This window comes from Heloderma suspectum, chromosome W (assembly GCF_057233095.1).
Source record: "Heloderma suspectum isolate Gila_16-S chromosome W, 16-S_ref, whole genome shotgun sequence".
Classification (NCBI taxonomy): Eukaryota; Metazoa; Chordata; class Lepidosauria; order Squamata; family Helodermatidae; genus Heloderma; species Heloderma suspectum.
The window spans coordinates 58,973,854-58,996,865 of NC_139475.1; the positions used below are offsets into that span (position 1 = coordinate 58,973,854).

The 23,012-nt window shown below is 46.6% G+C and overlaps 1 protein-coding gene across 3 annotated transcripts in view; it reads left to right on the forward strand.

The window, feature by feature from the left end:
- The first annotated feature begins 11,729 nt into the window (after positions 1 to 11,729).
- Positions 11,730 to 23,012, forward strand: part of LOC146334061 (dipeptidyl peptidase 9-like) — a 71,528-nt gene continuing 60,245 nt past the window's right edge. The window contains exons 1-3 of one of the 3 annotated variants that reach the window (XM_084825362.1): positions 11,730 to 14,155; positions 14,861 to 14,950; positions 20,394 to 20,650. In XM_084825362.1, the coding sequence (XP_084681488.1) occupies positions 14,895 to 14,950; positions 20,394 to 20,650 (313 nt within the window). In that variant the 5' untranslated portion in view covers positions 11,730 to 14,155; positions 14,861 to 14,894. Of the gene's footprint in view, positions 14,951 to 20,393; positions 20,651 to 23,012 lie in introns of all 3 variants that reach the window. The other 2 variants (XM_084825363.1, XM_084825361.1) reach the window with 2 other exon arrangements.

Genomic DNA, 23,012 nt, shown 5'->3' on the forward strand with positions numbered 1-23,012 from the left:
CCTGATTCAAGCCCCACGGAAGGAGCTTGAAGACTGGGAGACCCTGCCCAAGGTGCCCTGAGCTCCCCCCGGTCTTATTCGGTCTGTTAGGTTGGGAGGAGAAGTTGTTGGGGGGGGGAGGGGGCCCTCCAGAGACAGTTTGTCTGCCACCGTATCCAAGTTTGTTAGAAGAAGCAAAAGCAGTTGAAAAGCGTTGCAACTTCTGAAGAAAGAGATTTGTTTGACGACTTAAAGACTGTGGCAAAATCACAAAACAAAGACAGGGCAAGTTCTTAAAATATCAGGGTCTGTGTGAGCTTCTCTCTGTCAGCCTGCTCAGAGCAGAGCCAAGGGGGACTTGCCTAACCCCCCTTCGCCGCGGCTGGTTTAGCCTTAGCAAGCAGAGAGGCTGGAAGGTGTCTGTGAGGACCTGACAAAAGAGTGAGATTTGCAAAAAAAAAAAAAAAGCATCACAGCTGGAAAGCTGAGCAGCACTGCTCTGTTCTTACCTGTGGAGGAATCTAGAAGAGGTGTAAGGTTACACCTTCCCCATTCGAACTGATGAAGAGACACAGAGCTTTTGTTAAAAACATCCCTTCTTTATGGCCCAAAGCCTTCTTTGTTAGAGGCACTCTGCACATGGACTGGAACTTTGGCCAGTTAAAGACTTGCCGTAAAAAGTACTGTGAGGCTTGTCATAGCCTTAAACTCCCGTTGTTGTAGATTGTGTGTTTGTTTGTGATCAGCTCAGTGTACAGTTTGATTTGCGATTTCAACACTCAGATAAAAAGCTGCATTTGACTGAAAGAACTGGGTATATTTAGCCTTGAGAAGAGAAGACTGAGAGGAGATCTGATAGCACTCTTCAAGTACTTAAAAGGTTGTCCCAGAGAGGAAGGCCAGGATCTCTTCTCAATCATCCCAGAGTGCAGGACATGGAATAATGGGCTCAAGTGACAGGAAGCTGGATTCCAGCTGAACATCAGGAGAAACGTCCTAACTGTTAGAGCAATACGACAATGGAACCAATTACCTGGGGAGGTGGTGGGCTCTCCCACCCTGGAGGCATTCAAGACGAGGCTAGACAGCCATCTGTCAGGGATGCTCTGATTTAGATTCCTGCACTGGGCAAGGGGTTGGACTCGATGGCCTTGTAAGCCCCTTCCAACCCTACTATTCTATGATTCTATGATTTCCAAGGCTTTGATTTCATTTACCCTAATGAAGCATACAGATACAAATTGCTCGAGATTCATAGACTACAAAGGAAACAGCCTTCAAAAAGTTCAAAGAGAAACTACGAAAGTTAGTTTCCCTTTAAAAAGGGGGCAGCAAATTCTCTTAACTTAAGAGGTGAGAGGGAAAGAGCCCCCCACTCTCCCGTGATACTTCTAAGCCCAGCTGTGTTTCTGAAGCCTAAGAAAGTTCCTGCCCCATGTGTTCCAGCTCTTTCTCAGAATCTGAACTGTTCTGACGTTCCATTTGCTCAGAGGCAAACCTGACACTCTGCCAAAACTCATGCAGTGTGGAGTTGCCGATGCAAAAATTGTGGCTTGGAATTCTTTCCACATATGAGAACGCCCTTCCCTTGATTTTGATGGGCCCTGACCATGCAGTCAGAGGAGCAGTATAATGGTTAGATCTGCTCCACCATGCCCTACGATACAAAACAAATGTTTTCCAGTCATGGTGTTAGATTTTAATGATATGAAAAAGGTATAAAAGAAGGCAGAAGAAAGTAGCAGACAAAAAGGCTTAAAAAAGAAAGAAAGCTTATCCCAAATGTGTGTCGTTGAAGATCTAAGCAAGCGAGTCTCTGTCGAAGCAATGGCAAACAGCCTAACTTGCAGAGAAAACAAAGAGTTAAAACTGGTGCATGGCAGAGAGAATTTGAAACATGATTTGCAGAACAGGCAAGCCAAAAGATAAGTGTGCCTGTTACAAGAGGGAGGCTATAGTAGCCATAAAAAGGGGTGAAGCCCCCGTATGAAGCTTTAACAAAAATATTACCCACTAGAAGTGGACAATTAAAATAAAAAAGGCTTTTCTTAAATTGAAGCAAGCCTTAATATCACCGCCTGCTTTAGCCTTATCAGACCCCAGATCATGAAGTTTTTAGAGCTATGGTGCACATGAGAGCACATAAAAAAGTGCCATTCCTGGAAAAAGGAAAAGGCAATGCTGGCAGCCACCATGGGCGGAGATATAAACAGCAGCTTGAGAGCACAGAAGTGACCGGGGGGGGGGGGGGCAGAAAAGGAAAGGGCCAACCGGGGCTCAATAAATGTGCGTATTGCCGAGAGAAGAGACATTGGAAGAAAGATTGTCCAGAGCTGAAAGAAAAGAGAAAAGAGACTCACCCTGAAGGCTGCCAAATGCTGGCAGGGTCCTCCAGTGGGGGGGAGTCTAGCTGAAGGGCCACCACCCTACGAACAAACGCTCGGGAGAATCCCAAGGTAAAAGTAAGGGTTGGTGGCGAGGACTGTAAAGCCCTAGTAGATACTGGAGCCACATTTTCGATGATCCCTGTGAAGCCCCCCGGCAAGAGAAAGTGGAAAGCATGTAACTATAGAAGAAATTAAAGGAAAAAACAAACAAACAAACTAAATTGCCCCTGTGTAAGCCCCTCCTTACGAAGACTGGAAATAACATACTGGAACATGCCTTTGTAGTTTCATCTGCATACCTGGTTGCCCTCTTGGGGCGGGACTTGTTAACAAAACTGCAAGCTAAAATCTTCTTCCGTGATAATCAGATTGTAGTACAGCTGCCAGCAATGCAGGGCTCAAATTATCGAATGGCCCTTCAAGCAATCAAGATTGTGTCAGAGGCCAAAGGGACTGAGATTTTAGAGAATGTTGATCCATGTGTGTGGGCAGACAGAACCCCTGCCCGACCAAATGCATGACACAAATTAAAATCTTCTTTAAAAAGGGAGAGCCCTGTGTGCATGAGGCAGTATCCTCTGAAAAAAGCCACCTGTGCAGGCTTGAAGCCGCTCATTGAGAAGTTCAAAAATTATGGTTAGCTAATAAAGGGATCATCCCCCTTTAGCACCCCGATTTTGAGTGCGCCCGAGGCAGATAGCACCTCCTTCATGTTGGACCAAGACCTGAGAACAGTGGCTGACTGCCCTTTGTGCCTCAAAAATGATTCAAAGATGTTTGAGCCCCCAGCTCAAATGAGAAGTCGCCCATGCACTTACTATCCTTTTCAGAGATTTCAAATTGACTTTTCAGAGTTGCCCCAGACTCATGGCTATCGGTACCTGCTAGTAATGATAAAAGCAATTGACTGCACCGCTCAGACAGTAGCCAAGATCCTGTTAAAAAGTAATCCCTAAGCTCTTGTTACCTAAAGAGAGTGAATCAAATCGGGGGGCCCATTTTGTTGGACAAGTGACGCAAGTAGTGGCCCAGGCATAACAAACTAACTAGAAGCTACACCCCCCTTGGAAACCTCAATCTACAAGTCAAGTTGAGAAGATGAACCGCACCTTAAAGACAATGCTCACTAGAATTTGTTTAAAGATTAAGTTCAAAGGCCACAGGCCTTGCCAATCACCTTGACCTGAGTATGGTGCGCCCCCAAGGGAAGTATTAAATTGACACCTTTTAAACGTTCCATAAGCGCCCACCTCGGATATTACCTATGGCTGATAGCTTAAATGTGAATTTAAAAGTAAAAGTTTTAAGATTCAGGGCTATGTTACTGCTTTGCAGTCTGTTTTGTTTTCACAGGTTTGCGACACCGCACCAATCCTGGCCTTTAGATGCTCCAGTGCATAATCTCAATCCCAGCGATTGGGTGCTAATCCAGTCCTAGAAACATGAACCACCTACCAAGAAGCAGAAGGGTCTGTTTCAGATCCTACTTACCACTCCCATTGCTATGAAAGTCGCCAAAGAAAAGAAGTGGATTCATCACACTGAATAAAGGCATCACCTGCACCAGAGAGGGTCACACCGGAAGCTGACCCACCTGAAGGTCACCGTTGGAATAATGAACCCCTGAAAGGACTCAAGTAGCTCTACAGAAAGAGGGTGCTCTCGTTTCAAGGGTTCCTGATGAACGGAACAAAACTGAGTTCCAAAAGTTCAAAAAAAAAGTGTTTTTGTTGTCAACATTCTAGTAGCTAGAACAAAGGCGTCCCAGGCCTCACTTGCTGTTTAGAGAAAACCGTCAATGCCACAGCGATAATAGTTTGCGCCTTTAAGTGCGTAGTCCACCGCTGGACCAAAGAGAGTATAAATTTGAGAAAAGCCTTTTGAGGGGGGAATTGTAGTAAAAATGTAACCTAAAAGCCATTGTATGTGTCTTAAGCAGCACATAGTACTGTAAGAGCTGCGCATGCCTGGAATGAGCAGACAGTAACCCTCAGATAAGGTTGCTAAGCAAACCGCTGGCAACCAATCAAAAGTAACACGCTGGCTGAGGAATGCAAGCTAAGTGATAAAACTGTAGCGCGGAGGTCGCCCAGGGTCGACTCTGCTTTGAGCGTGAGCTCCTTTGTCGAACTGTTTGCAAACAATAAAATCGAGTTGGACCCAGCCTGAAGTTGACTCTCCTCTTTGGGGCAAATTGGACTAGCCTCCAGGGGGCGAAACTAGCATTTTGTGCAACAAGGTGGTCATCGCTTTGCTTAAATGTTGTATCAAATTCCTTACAAAAACTATACATAAAGCTGAACTGCACCTGATGGTCAGTAGAATGCAAAGAGAAATGTGAAAAGAAGAGAAAGAGAGAGATTGAGTAACTGATAACAATACAAGCATAGATGGTGAGGCTGATAGGCCAAAGGGGGGATTGTGAAGGCAGGCCTGACTAGGCCTTGTAAGTAGTTTGGTTCAGGCGAGGTGCCTGATGGGATTGAGAGAGAGAGAGAGAGAGAGAGAGAGAGAGAGAGAGAGAGCGCGTGTGTGACCATGAGACGGTAACTGTAACTTGCTCATAAGCAGGAATTCCCATCCACCAAAGTAACTCATCCCTAAAGATAAGAAGGCCGCTGTGCTGATAAGACTGTTGCTGACTACTGATTGGTTTCTGAGCATGCGTAGTGTGTTTTCTTTGTTCTCGAACTTTCAGTCTGTATAAATACATTGTTTTCTTTGGAGTGGGGGGAGGTGAGACACAGTGTCTTTTGCCTCTCCCTCAGCTGTGATGTGCTTTAAGAAATTTCTGACTGTACAAACATAACCTGCCTTGAGTATTTCCTTAACACATGTCACACCGGTATTTCTGGCAAGTAGAGCTAATACAAACAATACAAAACGTTGGAGAAACCTCAGCAAGGTTTATATATCTATATGTGGTGGGCATGTCCTGTTGCGTCACAGTTTTGGAACATCATATTCTCAGAAATGTCAAATATCACACATCAAACCATACATGTTACAGCAGCAGTGGCCCTATTAACATTATGGGAAGAACAAAATGCAAAAGTGATCTCTAAGGCTTTAATTGTGTTCCTGCTCATGGCAGTCCAAAGAGTCATAGCTGAAGGTTGGGAAACTGCAGAACTTCTAACACTGAAATCTTGCTACATGGAATTGTAGCCACGGCAGAAAAATCGGCTTATCAGGTGAAACTAGCTAAGCGCAAAGTCCAAACATCCAAGTTTTATAAGATATGCAGGATTTTTATATACTAATCAGGGAAATACACAGCAGCATTTGTCAAAGCCCTTCCTCAGACTATGGAAAAGAGACCAAATTTAATCTGTTATGGTGAAGAATTATAAAGAAAAACTTGTATCTTGGTTTGTAAGGTAAAGGGAAAAATAGACATATATGTTAAATATACTATTTCCCATCAATGAGTAGATTTAATTCCAATGTGTTTCTTTTTTATTATTTCTTCTTCTTTCTGTTGGTTTGTTTCATCTTGTTTTGGAAAAGGAATAAAATCTTTAAAAAGAAAAATGATTGCTCGAATTTAAATGGAAGCACAACAGATCTCATCCTAGTATGTAAAGATGTTCAGGCCATGGTGACTGATCTGTAGGGCCATCAGAATTGTTAGAATACTTGCACAACAGATGGAGAATTAAAAAGTGATGTCTCCATGAAGAAACAAGTGGGGTCCTCCCATTAAACTGATTGGTGGGAGATTCAGGACCGATAAGAGGAAGGACTTCCTCACACAGCACAGAGTTGAACTATGGAATTCTCTACCACAAGATGTGGTGATGGCCACCACTTTGGATGGCTTTTAAAGGGGGTTAGACAAATTCCTGGAGGATGGGAATGCTATCAATGGCTACTAGTCCTGATGGCTATGTGCTACCTCCAGGACCAGAGGCTGTATGTCTATGTAGACCATTTACTGGGGAACATGGGCAGGAGGGTGCTGTTGCACTCATGTCCTGCTTGTGGGTTAGCTGGTTGGCCACTGTGTGAGCAGAATGCTGGGCTAGATGGACCCTTGGTCTGATCCAGCACAGCTCTTCTTATGTTCTTAGGTGTGTGTGCTCAGCCTGTTATCCAGTAGCTAAGCTAACTGTGGATGGGCAACTTCATTCATTTATTCATTATATTTCTATACCACCCCATAGCCAAAGTTCTCTGGGTGGTCCACAAAAATTTAAAAAACTCATTAAAATAATCATATAAATTATAAAACCATTCACATAGAATAGTCAAATAGCACACACAACAACATTTATATAAAACAATTTAAAACAATCAGCCAGAGACAATCAAGGCTCATTCTGCACTGCCAAATGCCTGAGAGAAGAGGGCAGTCTTAACCGGGCACCAAAAAGATGACAATGTTGGTGCCATGCAGGCCTTGTCAGCAAGCTTATTCCATAAATGGGGTGCTACCACTGAGAAGGCCCTCTCCTTTGTTGCCACCCTCCGAGCCTTCCTTCAAAGCTCTCCAGCTCTCTCATCTTAAGGTTCTTGGTTTTTAAAACCAGACAGGACAGCCATTCAAATAAAGCAGCTTTCTTTAACATGGTGCCATCCAACGCCCAGCATCCTGAGAGCTGTAGTCCATTGCTATTATTCACACATCAAGATCAGCAAAGTTTTAGAAAGGAATACTTCTAACCCTTTGCTTAGAGTATGGTATGGCCCACTTAGGTATTCATTTTTATAGGATGGGAAAATCCTGCTTACTACAGCAGAGGCGTTGGTGGTGTAGTGGGTAGCATAGCTGCTTTCCAAGTGATTGGCTTGGGTTTGCTTCCTGGCCCAGACAGCATGTTCCCTCTTCTCCTTTACTTATGATTAAAAAAAAAAAATCACCAAAGCATCGCTACCCTATCATTTAATTACTCTTTCCCAGGTCTTAAACTGATCTCCTTATTTATCCGTTGACATGCGTTTGATCATGCATCCATTTTTCCTTCTCCTCTCTTCAGTGGGATTGAGGGCCCCACCCCTCTGCTTCCGGAAGTGGTTCCTTCCAAACACTCCCCCTGTCTCCCTACAGTTGGAAGAATCTCCTTCCCCCCTCTTATTTTTAAGAAGTGGTTCCTTCCTCCCCACTCGCCCTTCCCCTCTGACATGCCCGTTCCCATAGCAATGCCTACCACCGCCACCATTTTCCTTTTTCGAATGGTTCCTTCCAAACCAGTTTTTGTTTTTATTTTTACGTAGACATAAGGACCGCGGTGGCTCAGTGGTGAAGACGCTGAACTACAGACCGGAAGGTCGGCAGGACAGCAGTTCGAGACCCGAGTGCCGCGTGACGGAGCGAGCTCCCGTCTTCAGTCCCAGCTCCTGCCAACCTAGCAGTTCGAAAGCAAGAAATTGCAAGTAGATAAATAGGTACCCCCCTTCATGGATCACTGCCTTGTCCGCAGGCAGGCAAAACCCTTTTTTTTCCAGCAGGCCTTTGGGGATACCTAGTCTGGACCTGCCCCTTCATGGATCATTGCCTTGTTGTGGCAAAGGGGCTTGTGTAACTCAGTGAAGCCATAAGCTATGCCGTGCAGGGCCACCCAAGACAGGCAGGTCATGGCGGAGAGTTCTGACAACATGTGGCCCACTGGAGAAGGAAATGGCAACCCACTCCAGTACTCCTGCCAAGAAAACCCAATGGAACGTATCACAAGGCTAAAAGAGATGACGCCGGAAGATGAGCCCCTCAGGTCAGAAGGTGTCCAATATACTACTGGGGAAGAGCAGAGGGAATTTCCAAGTAGCGCCAGAAAGAGTGAAGCGGCTGGGCCAAAGCCGAAAGGACACTCAGCTGTGGATGTGTCTGGTGGTGAAAAGAAAATCCGATGCTGTAAAGAATAATATTGTTTAGGAACCTGGAATGTACGATCAATGAATCAAGGTAAGCTGGAGGTGGTCAAGCATGAGATGGCAAGACTGAACATCGACATCTTGGGAATCAGCGAACTAAAATGGACAAGCATGGGCGAATTTAATTCAGGTGACCATCATATCTACTACTGTGGGCAAGAATCCCTTAGAAGAAATGGAGTAGCACTCATAGTCAACAAAAGGGTGGGAAAAGCAGTACTGGGGTACATTCTCAAAAACGATAGAATGATCTCAGTACGAATCCAAGGCAAACCATTCAGCATCACAGTAATTCAAGTCTATGCCCCAACCACTGAGGCCGAAGAAGCTGAGGTTGATGGGTTCTATGAAGACCTACAACACCTTCTAGAACTAACACGAAAAAAAGATGTCCTCTTCATCATAGGGGATTGGAATGCCAAAGTAGGAAGTCAAGAAATCACTGGGATAACAGGCAACCATGGCCTTGGTGTACAAAATGAAGCAGGACAAAGGCTAATAGAGTTTTGCCAAGAGAACACGCTGATCATAGCAAACACGCTTTTCCAACAGCACAAGAGGCGACTCTACACATGGACGTCACCAGATGGTCAATATTGAAATCAGATTGATTATGTCCTTTGCAGCCAAAGATGGAGAAGCTCCATACAGTCAGTAAAAACAAGACCTGGAGCTGACTGTGGCTCAGATCATGAGCTGCTTCTTGCAAAATTTCGGCTTAAATTGAAGAACGTAGGGAAAACCACTAAACCTTTCAGGTATGACCTAAATCATATCCCTGATGAATATACAGTGGAGGTGAGGAATAGATTTCAGGGATTAGACCTGATAGACAGAGTGCCTGAGGAACTATGGACGGAGGTCCGTAACATTGTTCAGGAGGCAGCAACGAAATCCGTCCCAAAGAAAAAGAAATGCAAGAAAGCCAAGTGGCTGTCTGATGAGGCTTTACAAGTAGCTCACGAAAGAAGGGAAGTGAAAAGCAAAGGAGAAAGGGTAAGATATACCCAACTGAATGCAGAGTTCCAGAGAATAGCAAGGAGAGACAAGAAGGCCTTCTTAAATGAACAATGCAAAGAAATCGAGGAAAACAACAGAATGGGAAAGACTAGAGATCTCTTCAAGAAAATTGGAGATCTCAAGGGAACGTTTTGTGCAAAGACGGGCATGATAAAGGACAAAGAAGGCAGGGACCTAACAGAAGCAGATGAGATTAAGAAGAGGTGGCAAGAATACACAGAAGAACTATACAGGAAAGATCTGAATGTCCCTGATAGCCATGATAGTGCGGTCACTGAACTTGAGCCAGACATCCTAGAGAGTGAAGTCAAGTGGGCCTTAGGAAGCATTAGTAACAACAAAGCTAGCGGAGATGACAGTATTCCAGCCGAGCTATTTAAAATCCTAAAAGATGATGCTGTTAAAGTGCTGCACTCAATATGCCAACAAATCTGGAACACTCAACAGTGGCCACAAGACTGGAAAAGGTCAGTTTACATTCCAATTCCAAAGAAGGGCAACGCCAAAGAGTGTTCAAACTACCGCACAATTGCGCTCATTTCACATGCCAGCAAGGTGATGCTCAAAATCTTACAAGCTAGGCTTCAGCAGTATGCGAGCCGAGAACTACCGGAAGTACAAGCTGGGTTTCGAAGAGGCAGAGGAACTAGAGATCAAATCGCCAACATTCGCTGCATCATGGAGAAAGCAAGAGAATTCCAGAAAAACGTCTATTTCTGCTTCATTGACTACGCTAAAGCCTTTGATTGTGTGGATCACAACAAACTGTGGCAAATTCTGAAAGTGATGGGAGTACCAGACCACCTTACCTGTCTCCTGAGAAACCTGTACGAGGGTCAAGAAGCAACAGTAAGAACCGGACATGGAACAACCGATTGGTTCAAAATTGGGAAAGGAGTACGACAAGGCTGCATATTGTCACCCTGCTTATTTAACTTATATGCAGAGTACATCATGAGAAATGCCGGGTTGGATGAATCACAGGTCGGAATTAAGATTGCCGGGAGAATTATCAACAACCTCCGATATGCAGACGATACCACCCTAATGGCAGAAAGCGAAGAGGATCTCAAGAGGAGAGTGCAAAAGCTGGTTTGAAACTCAACATTAAAAAAACTAAGATCATGTCATCTGGCCCCATCACTTCCTGGCATATAGAAGGGGAAGAAATGGAAGCAGTGACAGATTTTACTTTCTTGGGCTCCAAGATCACCGCAGATGGTGACTGTAGCCATGAAATTAAAAGACGCTTGCTCCTTGGGAGGAAAGCTATGGCAAACCTAGACAGCATAGTAAGAAGCAGAGACATCACCTTGCCGACAAAGGTCCGTCTAATCAAAGCTATGGTTTTCCCAGTAGTAATGTATGGCTGTGAGAGCTGGACTATAAGGAAGGCTGAGCGCCGAAGAATTGATGCTTTCGAACTGTGGTGCTGGAGAAGACTCTTACGAGTCCCCTGGACTGCAAGGAGGTCAAATCAGTCCATCCTAAAGGAAATCAACCCTGAGTGCTCCTTGGAAGGACAGAGACTGAAGTTGAAGCTCCAGTATTTTGGCCACCTAATGCGAAGAGAAAACTCCCTGGAAAAGACCCTGATGCTGGGAAAGACTGAAGGCCAAAGGAGAAGGGGACGGCAGAGGATGAGATGGCTAGATAGCATCACTGATGCAAGGAATATGGACTTGAGCACGCTCCGGGAGAGAGCGCAGGACAGGAAGGCCTGGCGTGCTATGGTCCATGGGGTCACGAAGAGTCGGACACGACTGAACGACTGAACAACAACAACAACAAATAGGTACCGCCTCAGCGGGAAAGGTAACCACGTTCCGTGCACCTCGGTGTTCAGTCATGCCGGCCACATGGCCACGGAAGCGTCTTCGGACAGCGCTGGCTCTTCAGCTTAGAAACGGGGATGCGCGCCGCACCCTAGAGTCGGACACGACTGGTTGGGGACACCTTTACCTTTAGACATAAGGAAGTGTATAAGAGGCTATACTACTAGTACTTAATATTTATAACGTATCTATATGTTATATGACAATATCAATGGAAATAAGAGCATGTAAGTATAAATATTTATATTAAAAGGCATAAGCATATGTAATTATAGTTTATAATATATTTTATTTTTTATAACGTAACAACATTTTATAAATATATACACATTTTTTTAACTCACACCGTGCTCCTATTGAATGGTTCCTCCCTACCCGCCTTTTCCAACCCCTTTTTATTGACTCAGCAACGCCGTCCACCCCTCCTAAATTTCAGCGAATGGGTCCTTCCAAGCGTTACCCCCCCCCCCTTTAAGACTAATGGCCCTTTCCCCGCTAACATTCCCAATTGCCGTCGGCGTGCCCTTTTCGTTTCATCTCGCGAGGAGAGAACGCAAGAATTCTTCCCGCGAGAATTGCGGGAAGCAAGAAAGCCGCCTCTATGCCACTCCTCGGGCCTAGACCCCGCCCCTTTCGCTTTATCGTCTCACGGAGGTGCGGAGAGCGTGACGTGGCCAGAGAGGCTCCCCGTCTCCTTTCAAGGGCTGCTCTTTCCGCTCCCTGTTCCGAGACCCTGAAAAATACGCCCCCGCCCACCCGATTTTTGGTCTCGGGGTGAGAGGTCGTGGTGGGAGGCTCGCAGAGGCTGGTGGTTTCTCTTTCTCTCCCTCGGTTTCGGAGCTCCTGAGACCCCAGGAGAGGAAATTGAGTAGGGGTAAAACCGCCGGTGGACCTCCCGACCCCTCCCCTCCCCTTTTCCCGCAGCGGAGAAACTTCAGCCTGGCGGAGGCCGGCAAGCCACGGAGTGAGTGATGGGCGGGCGGGGCCATGCAGGAGAGGCCCCGCCCGTTTGGGGAAGGGTGGGAGCCCCACCCTCTTTTAAGTGGAGGGGAGAAAAGGTGGGCTTCCCACCTTGTGAATGGTGGGCAAGGGGTCGTTTTGGCTACCCTCTTGGAGCATATATATGTATATATGTTGCCTGTTGGCCCCGCCCCCAAGTGAGTGGGGGACTTTGACCACACACCCCAATGGCTTGGTTGTGCCTTCAGCGCATTGGCTGAGCCTCAGCTCTACGGAAGTAATGGGAGGGGTATTTTTTTACCTTGCCCTATCATGGGGGATGGTGGTGCTGGCTACACCCACTCTGCTGTTTCTGCCACTCCAAGAGGGTGATAGTTTGAGAAGGGAAGTGTATTTCTTTAGGCTGACCCTTGCTCTCCTCCAGGCCTCTCCACTCATTGGGTCTTGCATCCTTAGCCACACCCATCAGCATTATTTATTTGAAGTACTTTCATACTGCTCCTCAGTCAGAAAGGTTTCCGTATCATCAATTAAGCAAGACAGTCCTTGTCTGCAGGCTTACAATCTAAAAAGACATGACACACAAGGAAAAAGGAATGGGGAGGGGAGAGGAGAGGAGAAAATTCCAGTGGCTCCACCCACCTTCTTGTGGGAATCTTGAGCAGGAGTGGCTTGTCCTTGTTCTTTCTTTTCCAAGTATCTCTTGTAGGATTCATGGATATTCACCACCAACTGGAGTCAGTGAAGTGTAGTGGTTAGAGCAACCATCTCCAACGTGATGCCCTCCAGATGAGCTGGACTACATATCTCATCACCCCATAATTCCGGCTGGAGGTGATGGGAGCTATAGTCCAGCACTGGCTGGGGAAGACTAGTGTTGGAATATGACCTGAAGGAGACCCAGATTCAAATTCCCATTTAGCTTTGGTGTTCTCTAGTTGACTTTGGGCCAATCACCAGTTCTCAGTGTAACCTAACTCATTGGGTTGTTATGATGATAAATGAGGAAAGGAGAAGAACTGTGGGTATAATGCTCTGGGGTCCTTGGAGGAGGAGCGGAATAAAATTGTAATTGGTCAGTTGATCAATGCCGTCACCCCTTCCAAGGCTGCTCAGGCCCCTTGTTTGCAGCACTCCGTAACTGAAGCAGCATTGGCTCCACCCTTCATGAAACTTTGCTGCCAGGCATGTTTATGAGGTGGTTTAGGTAGAATTTATTTATATTTATTTATTACATTTATATCCAGCCTTTTTTCTCCTAAGGAACTCAAGGCGGCATACATAATGCTCCATTTTGTCCTCACAACAACAACCCTGTGAGGTAGGTTGGGCTGAGAGTCTGTGACTGGCCCAAAGTCACCCAGTGAGCTTCCATGGCTGATTGGGGACTAGAACCCAGATCTCCCGACTCCCAGTCCAGCACTCTAGCCACTACACTACAGAATGACAGTAGGGGGTTTGGTTCATGCTTCTGAAGAGACCTGTGGTCACTCAAAGGAAGAGGAAGTGGGTAAGTCCCGTCTGGACTTTTACCCTGAAGATAAATAATAAAATGTAGTAGGGGCCCCTAGAATAAAGTATCAGAAGCTTTCACCTCATCCAAGATGCTCCAACCATATCTTAGGAGCTAGAAAGAAGCTCTCCTCCTTACTGGATGGGAGGTGGATAATTGCAGGGTGGGAGGCTTTTGCCCTGCCCTCTAAACTAGCAAATTCCAGGAGATGAGCTTCAGATTAGTGTCCTCATAAAATTCCATTCAGAAGAAGGATCTAGAGTGGGGGAGGGCAACAACCTCCAGATGTTCTGGCCTACAACCCCCATCAGTCCTAGCCAGCATAGCCAATGGTGAGGAATCATGGGAGTTGTAGGCCAAAACTAATGGAGGCCCACATGTTTCCCACTCCTGGTCTAGAGGTTGTTTGGTGCTGATCCCAAGATTGCTGCAACACCTACCTCCTACCCAATTCTGGCATTGCATTCAGGCCTTCTGCCCTTCCTTGTCCTTATTAGGGGCAGAATGTTGAACTGAGGGATTTGGAAAAGAAGTTTGGCTCAGTGGCATCATGCACAAAAGGCCCGAGGTTCAATCCCAAGCATCTCCAGGTATGAATGGGGAAGGCCCCCTTCTGAAACTCTGAAGATCTTGCTGCCTGTCAGTGAGAGAGATGAACTAATGGTCTGACTCTGTATAATCACAGATGATCCCACACCACTAAAAGTATATCCCTTTTTGTGAGTGATTCAGAAGCAGCATTCTCCCTTTGTGAAAAGAACTGGGAATGAGCTATATTGTGGTTCTGCAAGAGCCTTGAGGTCTGTTTAGAGTCCACTCAGTAGAGCTTTTAGTGTACTGACTCCCTCTCTCTAGAATTTTCTGCCAGTTGATGTCAGGCAGGCACCAATGTTCTGTTTTTGGCATCTACTAAAGACCTTTTTATTTAAGCAAGTCTTCCCTGAGTAAAAGCAGTCATGGCTTTATTATTTGATTTTAAATATTTTTATCCTTTTGTAGTTTGACTCCTCCCCTGCTATTGTTCATAGCTCTGGAACCTTTTTTTTATGTTGAGTGGTTTATAAATGCTGTAAATAAGTTAATACGTTTCTAAGACTGAGACTAGAATGTGTAGACCAGGTCTGCGTGGATAGAGAAGGGGTCTCTGAGCTCTGCTTCCAGGAGTGCATCACTGTGGCTCAGTTTTTGGTGGGCAATAAAGGATCCCAGCCACTCTAAGCAGATGTCTTTGCCAAACCATGTACAAGCAATCACACCCCCTGTTCTGTTTGCTTTTTTCTCCCTTCTTTACCTAGTTTCTTATCCTGTCGAAGGCTTGCTTAGCAGTTGATGCAGAAAATAAAGAGGGCTCGGCTGGAAAACGGAAGTGCAGGAAGTTGGAGAAGGTAACTTTCCTAAGCCAACTTGGGTGGTCTTTGGAGAAGCAGGATCTCATTTCAGAGGGTTCAAAAACAACCAGTGGCAGGTCATAGGGACTTTTAAACTTTGTGCTGAATGTCTGAGTTTTGGGTCTGAGTCAAGAAAGCTCAACACTCTACTCTGAAATCATTCAGCTCTATAAATGATTGTGCAAATAGGTCTCCTTTATGTAGCATAAAAATGCTTCCTTTAAATGTTTTGAACTTCGTGATTCTTTTTTTTTTTTTCTTCCCTTTCAGAATCTGGATGGGGTTGGTTGGCAAAGAGTCGGGGTAGGTGGGAAAAGACTCCTCGAATATCTAGACAGATATTTCATTCTCCCACCCTGCCCCAAGCTATGGGAATGTGGATTTTGCAGAGTAAAGGACCACTTGTTCACCAGAGCAATCCCAAAACATTGTGGTACCATAAGAAAATTCAAACCCACCTCCTAGTCTCTTCTGCGCACACATGCTTGTTGGGGAGAAAATGGGCCAAGAGAGGTTTGTCTCTTTCATAATGTTAGGACTTGAGGTTGTCCATGAAGCTGATTGGCAGGGGATTCAGGACAGATGAAAGGAGACCTTCACACAACATAAGGCTTGTGCTGGAGAATGTCTGAATGAATTCTACGCAGTGGATCAGATTTGTTAGTGTTCCACTCTGCTCCCTTATAGGGGCCAATTCAAGTCACGGTTGAAGCATTTTTGATGCCCACCAGCTGATGTTCAACATATACGATGTTTGTTGGAAAAGCTTAAGTCACTCATACCATGGGTGCTTTAGATCAACTCTGCCCCCTCGGTCATGACCCGTCTGCTCTCTTGTGGCATGTTAACCTGTGTAGATCAGGTTGCCCTTTGGAAAGCCAGCATAATACAGATAAGGGGTATGAAACTAGGGCAGTCCACAGTCTGACTTTTCAGCAGAGCAATTGAGGAGGCAAAGCAAAATAGTTTGGCCAGTTTTAAGAGCGTGCTGTAAAGTTTAAAAACACTGACCCCAGCCTGGTGCCCTTGAGATATTTTGGACTTCATCTCCCATTGGCCCCAGGCAGTATGGCTAGTGGAATTCTGGGAGTTGTCGTCCAAAACATCACAAGGGCACCAGGTTGGGGAAGGCTGACCTGACCTACCTGGAGTCCAGGCAGGGAACCCACAATCTGTCAGGGTGGAAACTGAGCCGATAAAACCCCAGAGCAGTTCTGATTCTGAGGAGGAACAGCAATCCATGGGAGAGGAGCTCGCTCATCTCTCACAGGCACAGCAGCTGGCAGAGATTCTTCCTGCCAGCATTCCTGGGATAGATAGTGACCCTGGCAGCGAGAGAGTGTTGGAGGGGGGCTTGCTGGACGCTCGATGCTGACGCTGGGAACGACAACAGCTGGAGGGCGCGGAAAGGAGGTGTAGCGCTCGTTTGGCGCGCAAGCAACGGTCGCGTCCCGAGGACCCAAGGGAAAGAGGGAGGATCTCTCCCTAGCCCATAAGTTCAGGGTCTTTCCCGTGATTCTCCTTCAAACGGGGACCAACTGCCTAACCCGGAGTATAGGCTACTCTGCTGTTCCTTGCTTAGTCGCTAGTGATTAGCATCTGAGAGAGTCATTAAGTTGTAAAAGGATTAAAGCCTTGAAAAGAATCCTCTTGTCTGTGTCTTGAGTTAGCTATTGGAGTAGACTGAAAGAGGCCGCCAGGGCGCTCTTGACACTGTCCCTCAACATTCGGGGTCCCATCACAGGATGGAAAAAACAAACAAACCAAAACTTCCAATTTGTAGATCCCCTTCAGAGCTTCACATCCCTACTACATTTTTATTATTTCCTTGTTACTTTTTATTGTTTCTCACCTTGATTGCCAACAGAAGCTGCCAGGATTATGTGGTGTGGTGTTTGGATGTGAACAGGGATTTAATGCATGAGGGAAAAGGCAGGGGAGACACCCTTCCAAAATCGCTGCAGATAGGGCTGTCCAAAGTAGCCTACTATCCTCCCTCTGCCCCATCTCTTACCCCATAAAACAGGTGGGGAACCTCTTTCAGCCTGAAGGCCGCATTCCATTTGGGAGAAGCTGTCAGGGGCTGCATTCCAGTGGTGGATGGGGCCAGAGGCAAAAGGGGCGGGGCCAAAAGACCAGCCTATTGTAGCTTCAAGCTCTTCCTGCCAGGAACTCAGCCTTGGGGGAGGCATTTCGGACTTCTAGAAGGGGTGGGGGGAGCTACACAAAAGCCGGAAAACCACCAAAAGATGGGTTGTTGAGGTAAAGAGGGTGGTGTCAGGGAGAAGGGGTGTGGCCATCTGGGGAACCTCAGGGACCTGGATTTGGCCCCTGAACTTGAGGTTTACTACCCCTCCCTTAAAATAACAGTTAAATAATAGGACAGCTCAGCCTCGAAAAGAATAGATGGTGGATCATTTTGTAGAGGGAAAAGATGGTTTTATCCAAAATGTCCCTCTTCTTTGGCTCTTTGATACAACCGTCCTTGTACAGTGTGTGCACCTGCTTTCCTCATCACTGGGGGCTTTCAAAGTCCACGTCTGCTGTCAATCCCCACATCACAGGAATATAGTTTTAAATCTCGCAAACTGTTCCTAATGGGCTGTTGGAGCTCCCTAGACCCTTGAAAGGACCCTTCGGGTTTTCTTAAGAGTATTTTATGGCTCCCTATTTCAGGACTTGAATTTTTAAAAAAATTATCCTTTCAAAGGGGCTGCTGGTGACGCAGTGAAAAAAGATAAACTGAAACCTGTTTTTGCTTATTGTGAATGGGACTGTTCCATCCTTGGGCTGTTAAAGGTGTGGGGGGGTGATTGAACCTGGCCTTGAGACAGGCACACGTTTAATCATGTTTGAACACTAACACGGCTGGCCTTGAAGACTCTGTCCCTGATTGGGTAAGATGGGGCAGGCATTTGCATAAACACAGTGTTTGGGTTTTTCTCAGCTAAGAAGTCTGGGAAATGGTGGGGTTTGTTCTGGCCATGCTGCTTGAGCTTCTGTGACTTTCCCCCCTTCATGATCATCATGTTCTGTTGCTTTGGCTGAGGACCAAAGTACAACGCTGCTTGGCTGATGCTTAGCAGAGGAGAGAGGGGTGTAAAGTTGTGGATGTTTTGTCTTTAAACAGCACATTCTCATGTCCTGGTTCGTTCTTGGCCGTCTTGGCAATTGCAGTTTGGCTTGCGCTGCCTGCGTTGTCTGGATAAGAAAGCCCTTTTTCTGTCTTTCGTGTGTTCTCGAATGGTGCACTGGTTTGCTCTGGAAATGTCAGGGTTTTGGTGGTCATGAGCCTGTGTTTCTCGGCATTCTGGTCTGGTGTCTTTTTCAGTAGTGTTGGATTAACAGCAGAATCGTATGTGTGTTTACTCAGAAGTAATCCCTGCTGTGTACAGTGTGGCTTACTCCTAGGTGTGCATAGGATTGCAGCCTTTCTGTGCCATTCCAGGACCATAGCGGTACAAGTGGACTGTGCAGTAAAATGTTGCAGAGTTGAAGTCCTTCTCTCCCTGGATTCCAGACACTCCATTCCCTTCCCACTCCTTTTCCAGTCCTCCCTCCCAGCATTCTGTGAAGACGTTGAGTCCTCATTGCACTTTTTGTGGGTCCCCCCTTTAGGTTTCCCCCTGAATTTCTGCAAACTGGGGTTCCGCCAAGCCTACTGATACATCCCTTATGTGGGTGCTGTTATGGTTATCGTTTTGGTTGTTAAATGCCCTCCCCAGAGAGACTTGCCTGGCACCTGCATTGTAGTCTTAAGACCTTTTTATTTTCCCAGGCGTTTTAATCTTTTATTTACTCACACAGTGCTGAGTTAAACTATGGAATTTGCTACCATAATGCATGGTGATGGCCATCAATTTGGAGTGCTTTGAAAGGGGGTTAGACAAATTCCTGGAGGATCAGGCTGTCAATGGCTACAAGTCCTGATGGCTCTATGCTATGGTGTACAAAGCCCTAAACGTGGGACCAGGGTACCTGAGAGAGCACCTTCTTCTTTACCAACCTGCCTGGTCACTGAGGTCATCAGAGAGCTTGCTCCTGGTGGTTCTATGTGGACCTATGGCCTGATTGGAGTCCACCTGGAGAAGAGCCTTCAGTGTGGCGGCCCCCTTTCTTTGGAATTCCCTGCCTCTGGAAGTCAGGCAGGCACCAACACTGTACTGTTTCCGGCGCCTCCTGAAAACAGCACTGTTCCAGGAGGCGTTCCTTAATTGACCACTCACGGTTTGTATTGGTATTCTGTTTTTTAAAATAGCATAATTTTAATGTGGTGTGCTAATCTTTTTATCCTTTTACTGTTTTATCTCTTGTGTTCACCGCTCCGAAATGTGTTCTAGATATGGAGCTGTATATAAAAATTGTAAATAAAAATAATAAAAAATAATATGCTACTTCCACCATCGGCGGCAGTCTGCCTGTGTACACCAGTTGCTGGGAAATATGGGCAGAAGGATGCTGTTGCACTCATGTCCTGCTTGTGGGTTCCTGTGGGCAGCTGGTTGGCCACTGTGTAAACAGAATGCTGGACCCTTGGTCTGATCCAGCATGGCTCTTCTTATGTTCTTATGCTCTTTTAGTACCTTCACTCTGCTATATTCATTGATTATTTTTATTGCTGCTGAATGGTTGGCGATGCATGAGAGTCGATGTAGGGGAACATCACTGGAAGGGAGGGGCATCCCTCCCTAAGTTATTCTAGCCAGCAAATTCTTTTTTCAAACTGCTGGCAATGTCTTAGCTCCCATTTGGATCCCTTGTTGTCATTCGTAAATGAAGCAGCTTTATTGCTTTGTAGCTTGAGAGTCTTTGAAGATTTGCATCTGTAATGAACTTGTTGATAGTGAATTAAATGCGTGAGACTGAAGCCTCTCTTCTTGTGTGTGTGTGTGTGTGTGTGTGTGTGTGTGCGCGTGTGTGTGTGCGTGCATGAGGAAGGAGGGGGCCAAGGGAATGTGACCATCTCCATTTTGGTCTGGGAAAGGCCCTCTGACCCTGGCTATCCCCTGGAAAGCTGCTGCCATTGTACATGGAGACAGTACTGAGCTCCACCGACCAGTGTGTTTTGCCGTGATATAAAGCGTGCTTTCTCTGATCTTTTAAATAATGGGTGTGTTTAGTCCTGCTATCGCTTTGGACTGCAGTTGAGGGGTTTCCATGCCCAAGTCCTCCTCCCTGCACATTGCAAAATAAAATATCTTGGTGAAGGCTAAGCTGAGCTCTTCCCTCTGCTGTGCGAGGTTTCTACATGCAGGGGAATGTTTTCTAGGTGGTGTGGGGAGCATTTAAATGTGATTCATCCACCTGCAGGCTGAACTGGTTGAAGATGCTTCACCGTTCTATTAAACATAGAAGCTCCAGAGTGGATGATCTCACTCTGCTTTTGTCCGTCCGTCTCCCCCCCCCCCCCCCGGTCTAATTTCCTCTCTCTTTCTCCTAGTTCCTTGACCAGTTTGGTTGGGAGGCCAAGGATGACAGCAGTGGACACTCTGCTGAATAGTGCAGAGGCAGTGGAGATGGAGGACACGTCTGCTTCCCGCTTCAAAGTGGAGAAGCATTCGTGGGAGGGCCTGCGCGATATCATTCACGGCAGCCGGAAGTGTACAGGGATGATCGTAAACAAGGCGCCCCATGATTTCCAGTTTGTCCAGAAAACAGAAGAATCAAGCCCTCACTCACATCGGCTGTATTACCTAGGTGAGACTGGCTTTGGGGTGGTGTGCTGTTCTTTGGGCTGAAACCAAGCAAAGTTTGGGGTTACTTGCCAGCTTTGGACAGTGGGCCAGTTGTAGGGAGGAGCGGGCAACTTACTTTCCTACATTTTTCTCCTCTTCCTTTCCTCCCCCTAGCTTTTCACTTTTTCACCATGCAGAAGAAGCACAGCCATGTGCAGCACAGCCTACCTGATGCCCTCCAGATGTGTTGGACAGCAGCTCCCATCATTCCCACCTAGCATGGCCATTGGCTGCCTGGGAATGTAGGGAGCTGCATTCCAACACACTTGGAGGGTGCCAGGTTGGAAAAGGCTGGCCATGTGCATGAAGTTCTTCCCTTCCTTCTGGAAGCCAGCTATGAACAGTTGATCCAGGGCTTTTAGGACAATAGCAACTTCTGGGCTGGATTTGGCCCTCAGGCTGCCAGCTGCCAACTACTGAACTTGCTGCTCTTTGCTTTGTTGTTGTTAATAATAAGAGTTATGCACCACCTTGTTTTATTTATTTATTTATTTATTTATTTATTTATTTCTATACCGCCCAATAGCCGAAGCTCTCTGGGCGGTTCACAAAAACTAAAACCAAACAACACACAATAAAACAATTTAAAATATATAGAACATTAAAACCACAATATAACAATACAACCATAATAAAACCTAGCAGCAGTACAGGAGTTTAAAATACAGATTTAAAACAGCAAAGATAAAAATTTAGAAAGCTAAAATGCCTGGGAAAATAAAAAGGTCTTCACCTGGCGCCGAAAGGAGTACAATGTAGGCGCCAGGCGAACCTCACTAGGGAGCTCATTCCAGAGCTGGGGTGCCACAACAGAAAAAGCCCTCCTCCTAGTAGCCACCCGCCTCACTTCCTTTGGCAGGGGCTCACGGAGAAGGGCCGCTGATGATGATCTTAAGGTCTGGGTAGGCACATATGGGAGGAGGCGATCCTTCAGGTAACCTGGCCCCAAGCCGTTAAGGGCTTTGAATGTTAACACCAGCACTTTGAATCGGGCCCGGAAATGGACTGGCAGCCAGTGCAGCTGGAAAAGTACTGGCGTAATATGAGCTCGCAGGCCAGTCCCTGTTAAAAAATCTTGCTGCCCTATTTTGGACCAGCTGAAGTTACCGGACTGTTTTCAAAGGCAGCCCCACATATAACGCATTGCAGTAATCCAGACGAGAAGCTATCAGAGCATGGATAACTGGAGCTAGGCTATCTCTGTCCAGATAAGGGCGTAGTTGGTATACCAGCCTAAGCTGATAAAAAGTGCTCCGTGCCACTGAGTTCACCTGTGCCTCAAGTGACAGTTCTGGATCCAAGAGCACCCCGAAACTATGAACCTGATCCTTTAGGGGGAGTGCAACCCCCTCCAGAACAGGTTGAATATCGCCTAGCCGGGCAGACGAACCACCCACTAACAGTACCTCCGTCTTGTCTGGATTGAGTTTCAGTTTATTAGCCCTCATCCAGTCCATTACTGTGCCCAGGCACTGGTTCAGAACAGCCACTGCCTCACCTGGTTTTGATGAGAAAGAGAGGTAGAGCTGGGTGTCATCTGCATATTGATGGCACCGCAGCCCACACCTCCGGATAACCTCCCCCAGCGGTTTCATGTAGATGTTAAACAGCATGGGGGATAAAATAGAGCCCTGTGGAACCCCATGGCACAATTGCCATGGCACAGAGCAATAATCCCCCAGCACCACCTTCTGGAATCGGCCATCCAAGTAGGAGCGGAACCACTGTAGTGCAGTGCCTCCAACTCCCAACCCAGACAACCTATCCAGAAGGATACCATGGTCGATGGTATCGAAAGTCGCTGAGAGGTCCAGGAGAATCAACAGGGTCGCACTCCCCCTGTCCCTCTCCTGGCAGAGGTCATCCCACAGGGCGACCAAGGCAGTTTCCGTTCCAAAACCAGGCCTGAAGCCCGATTGAAATGGATCTAGATAATCCGTTTCATTCAAGAGTGCCTGGAGCTGTCCTGCAACCACCCGCTCAAGCACCTTGCCCAGGAAGGGGATGTTGGCCACTGGCCTATAATTGTTAACATCCTCTGGGTCCAGGTTAGGCTTTTTCAGGAGTGGTCTAATTACTGCCTCTTTTAAAGCGGCAGGCACCACTCCCTCTCTCAAGGAGGAATTTACAACCTCCTGGACCCAGCCGGACAACCCCTCCTTGTTTGATTTAATAAGCCATGAAGGGCAAGGGTCAAGCACACAAGTGGTCGATCGGACATGGCCATGCACCTTGTCCGCATCCTCAGGCCTCAGTAACTGAAACTCATCCAATAAAACTGGACCAGACGGTGCTCTGAACGCCTCTACCAGTGGAACTGCATT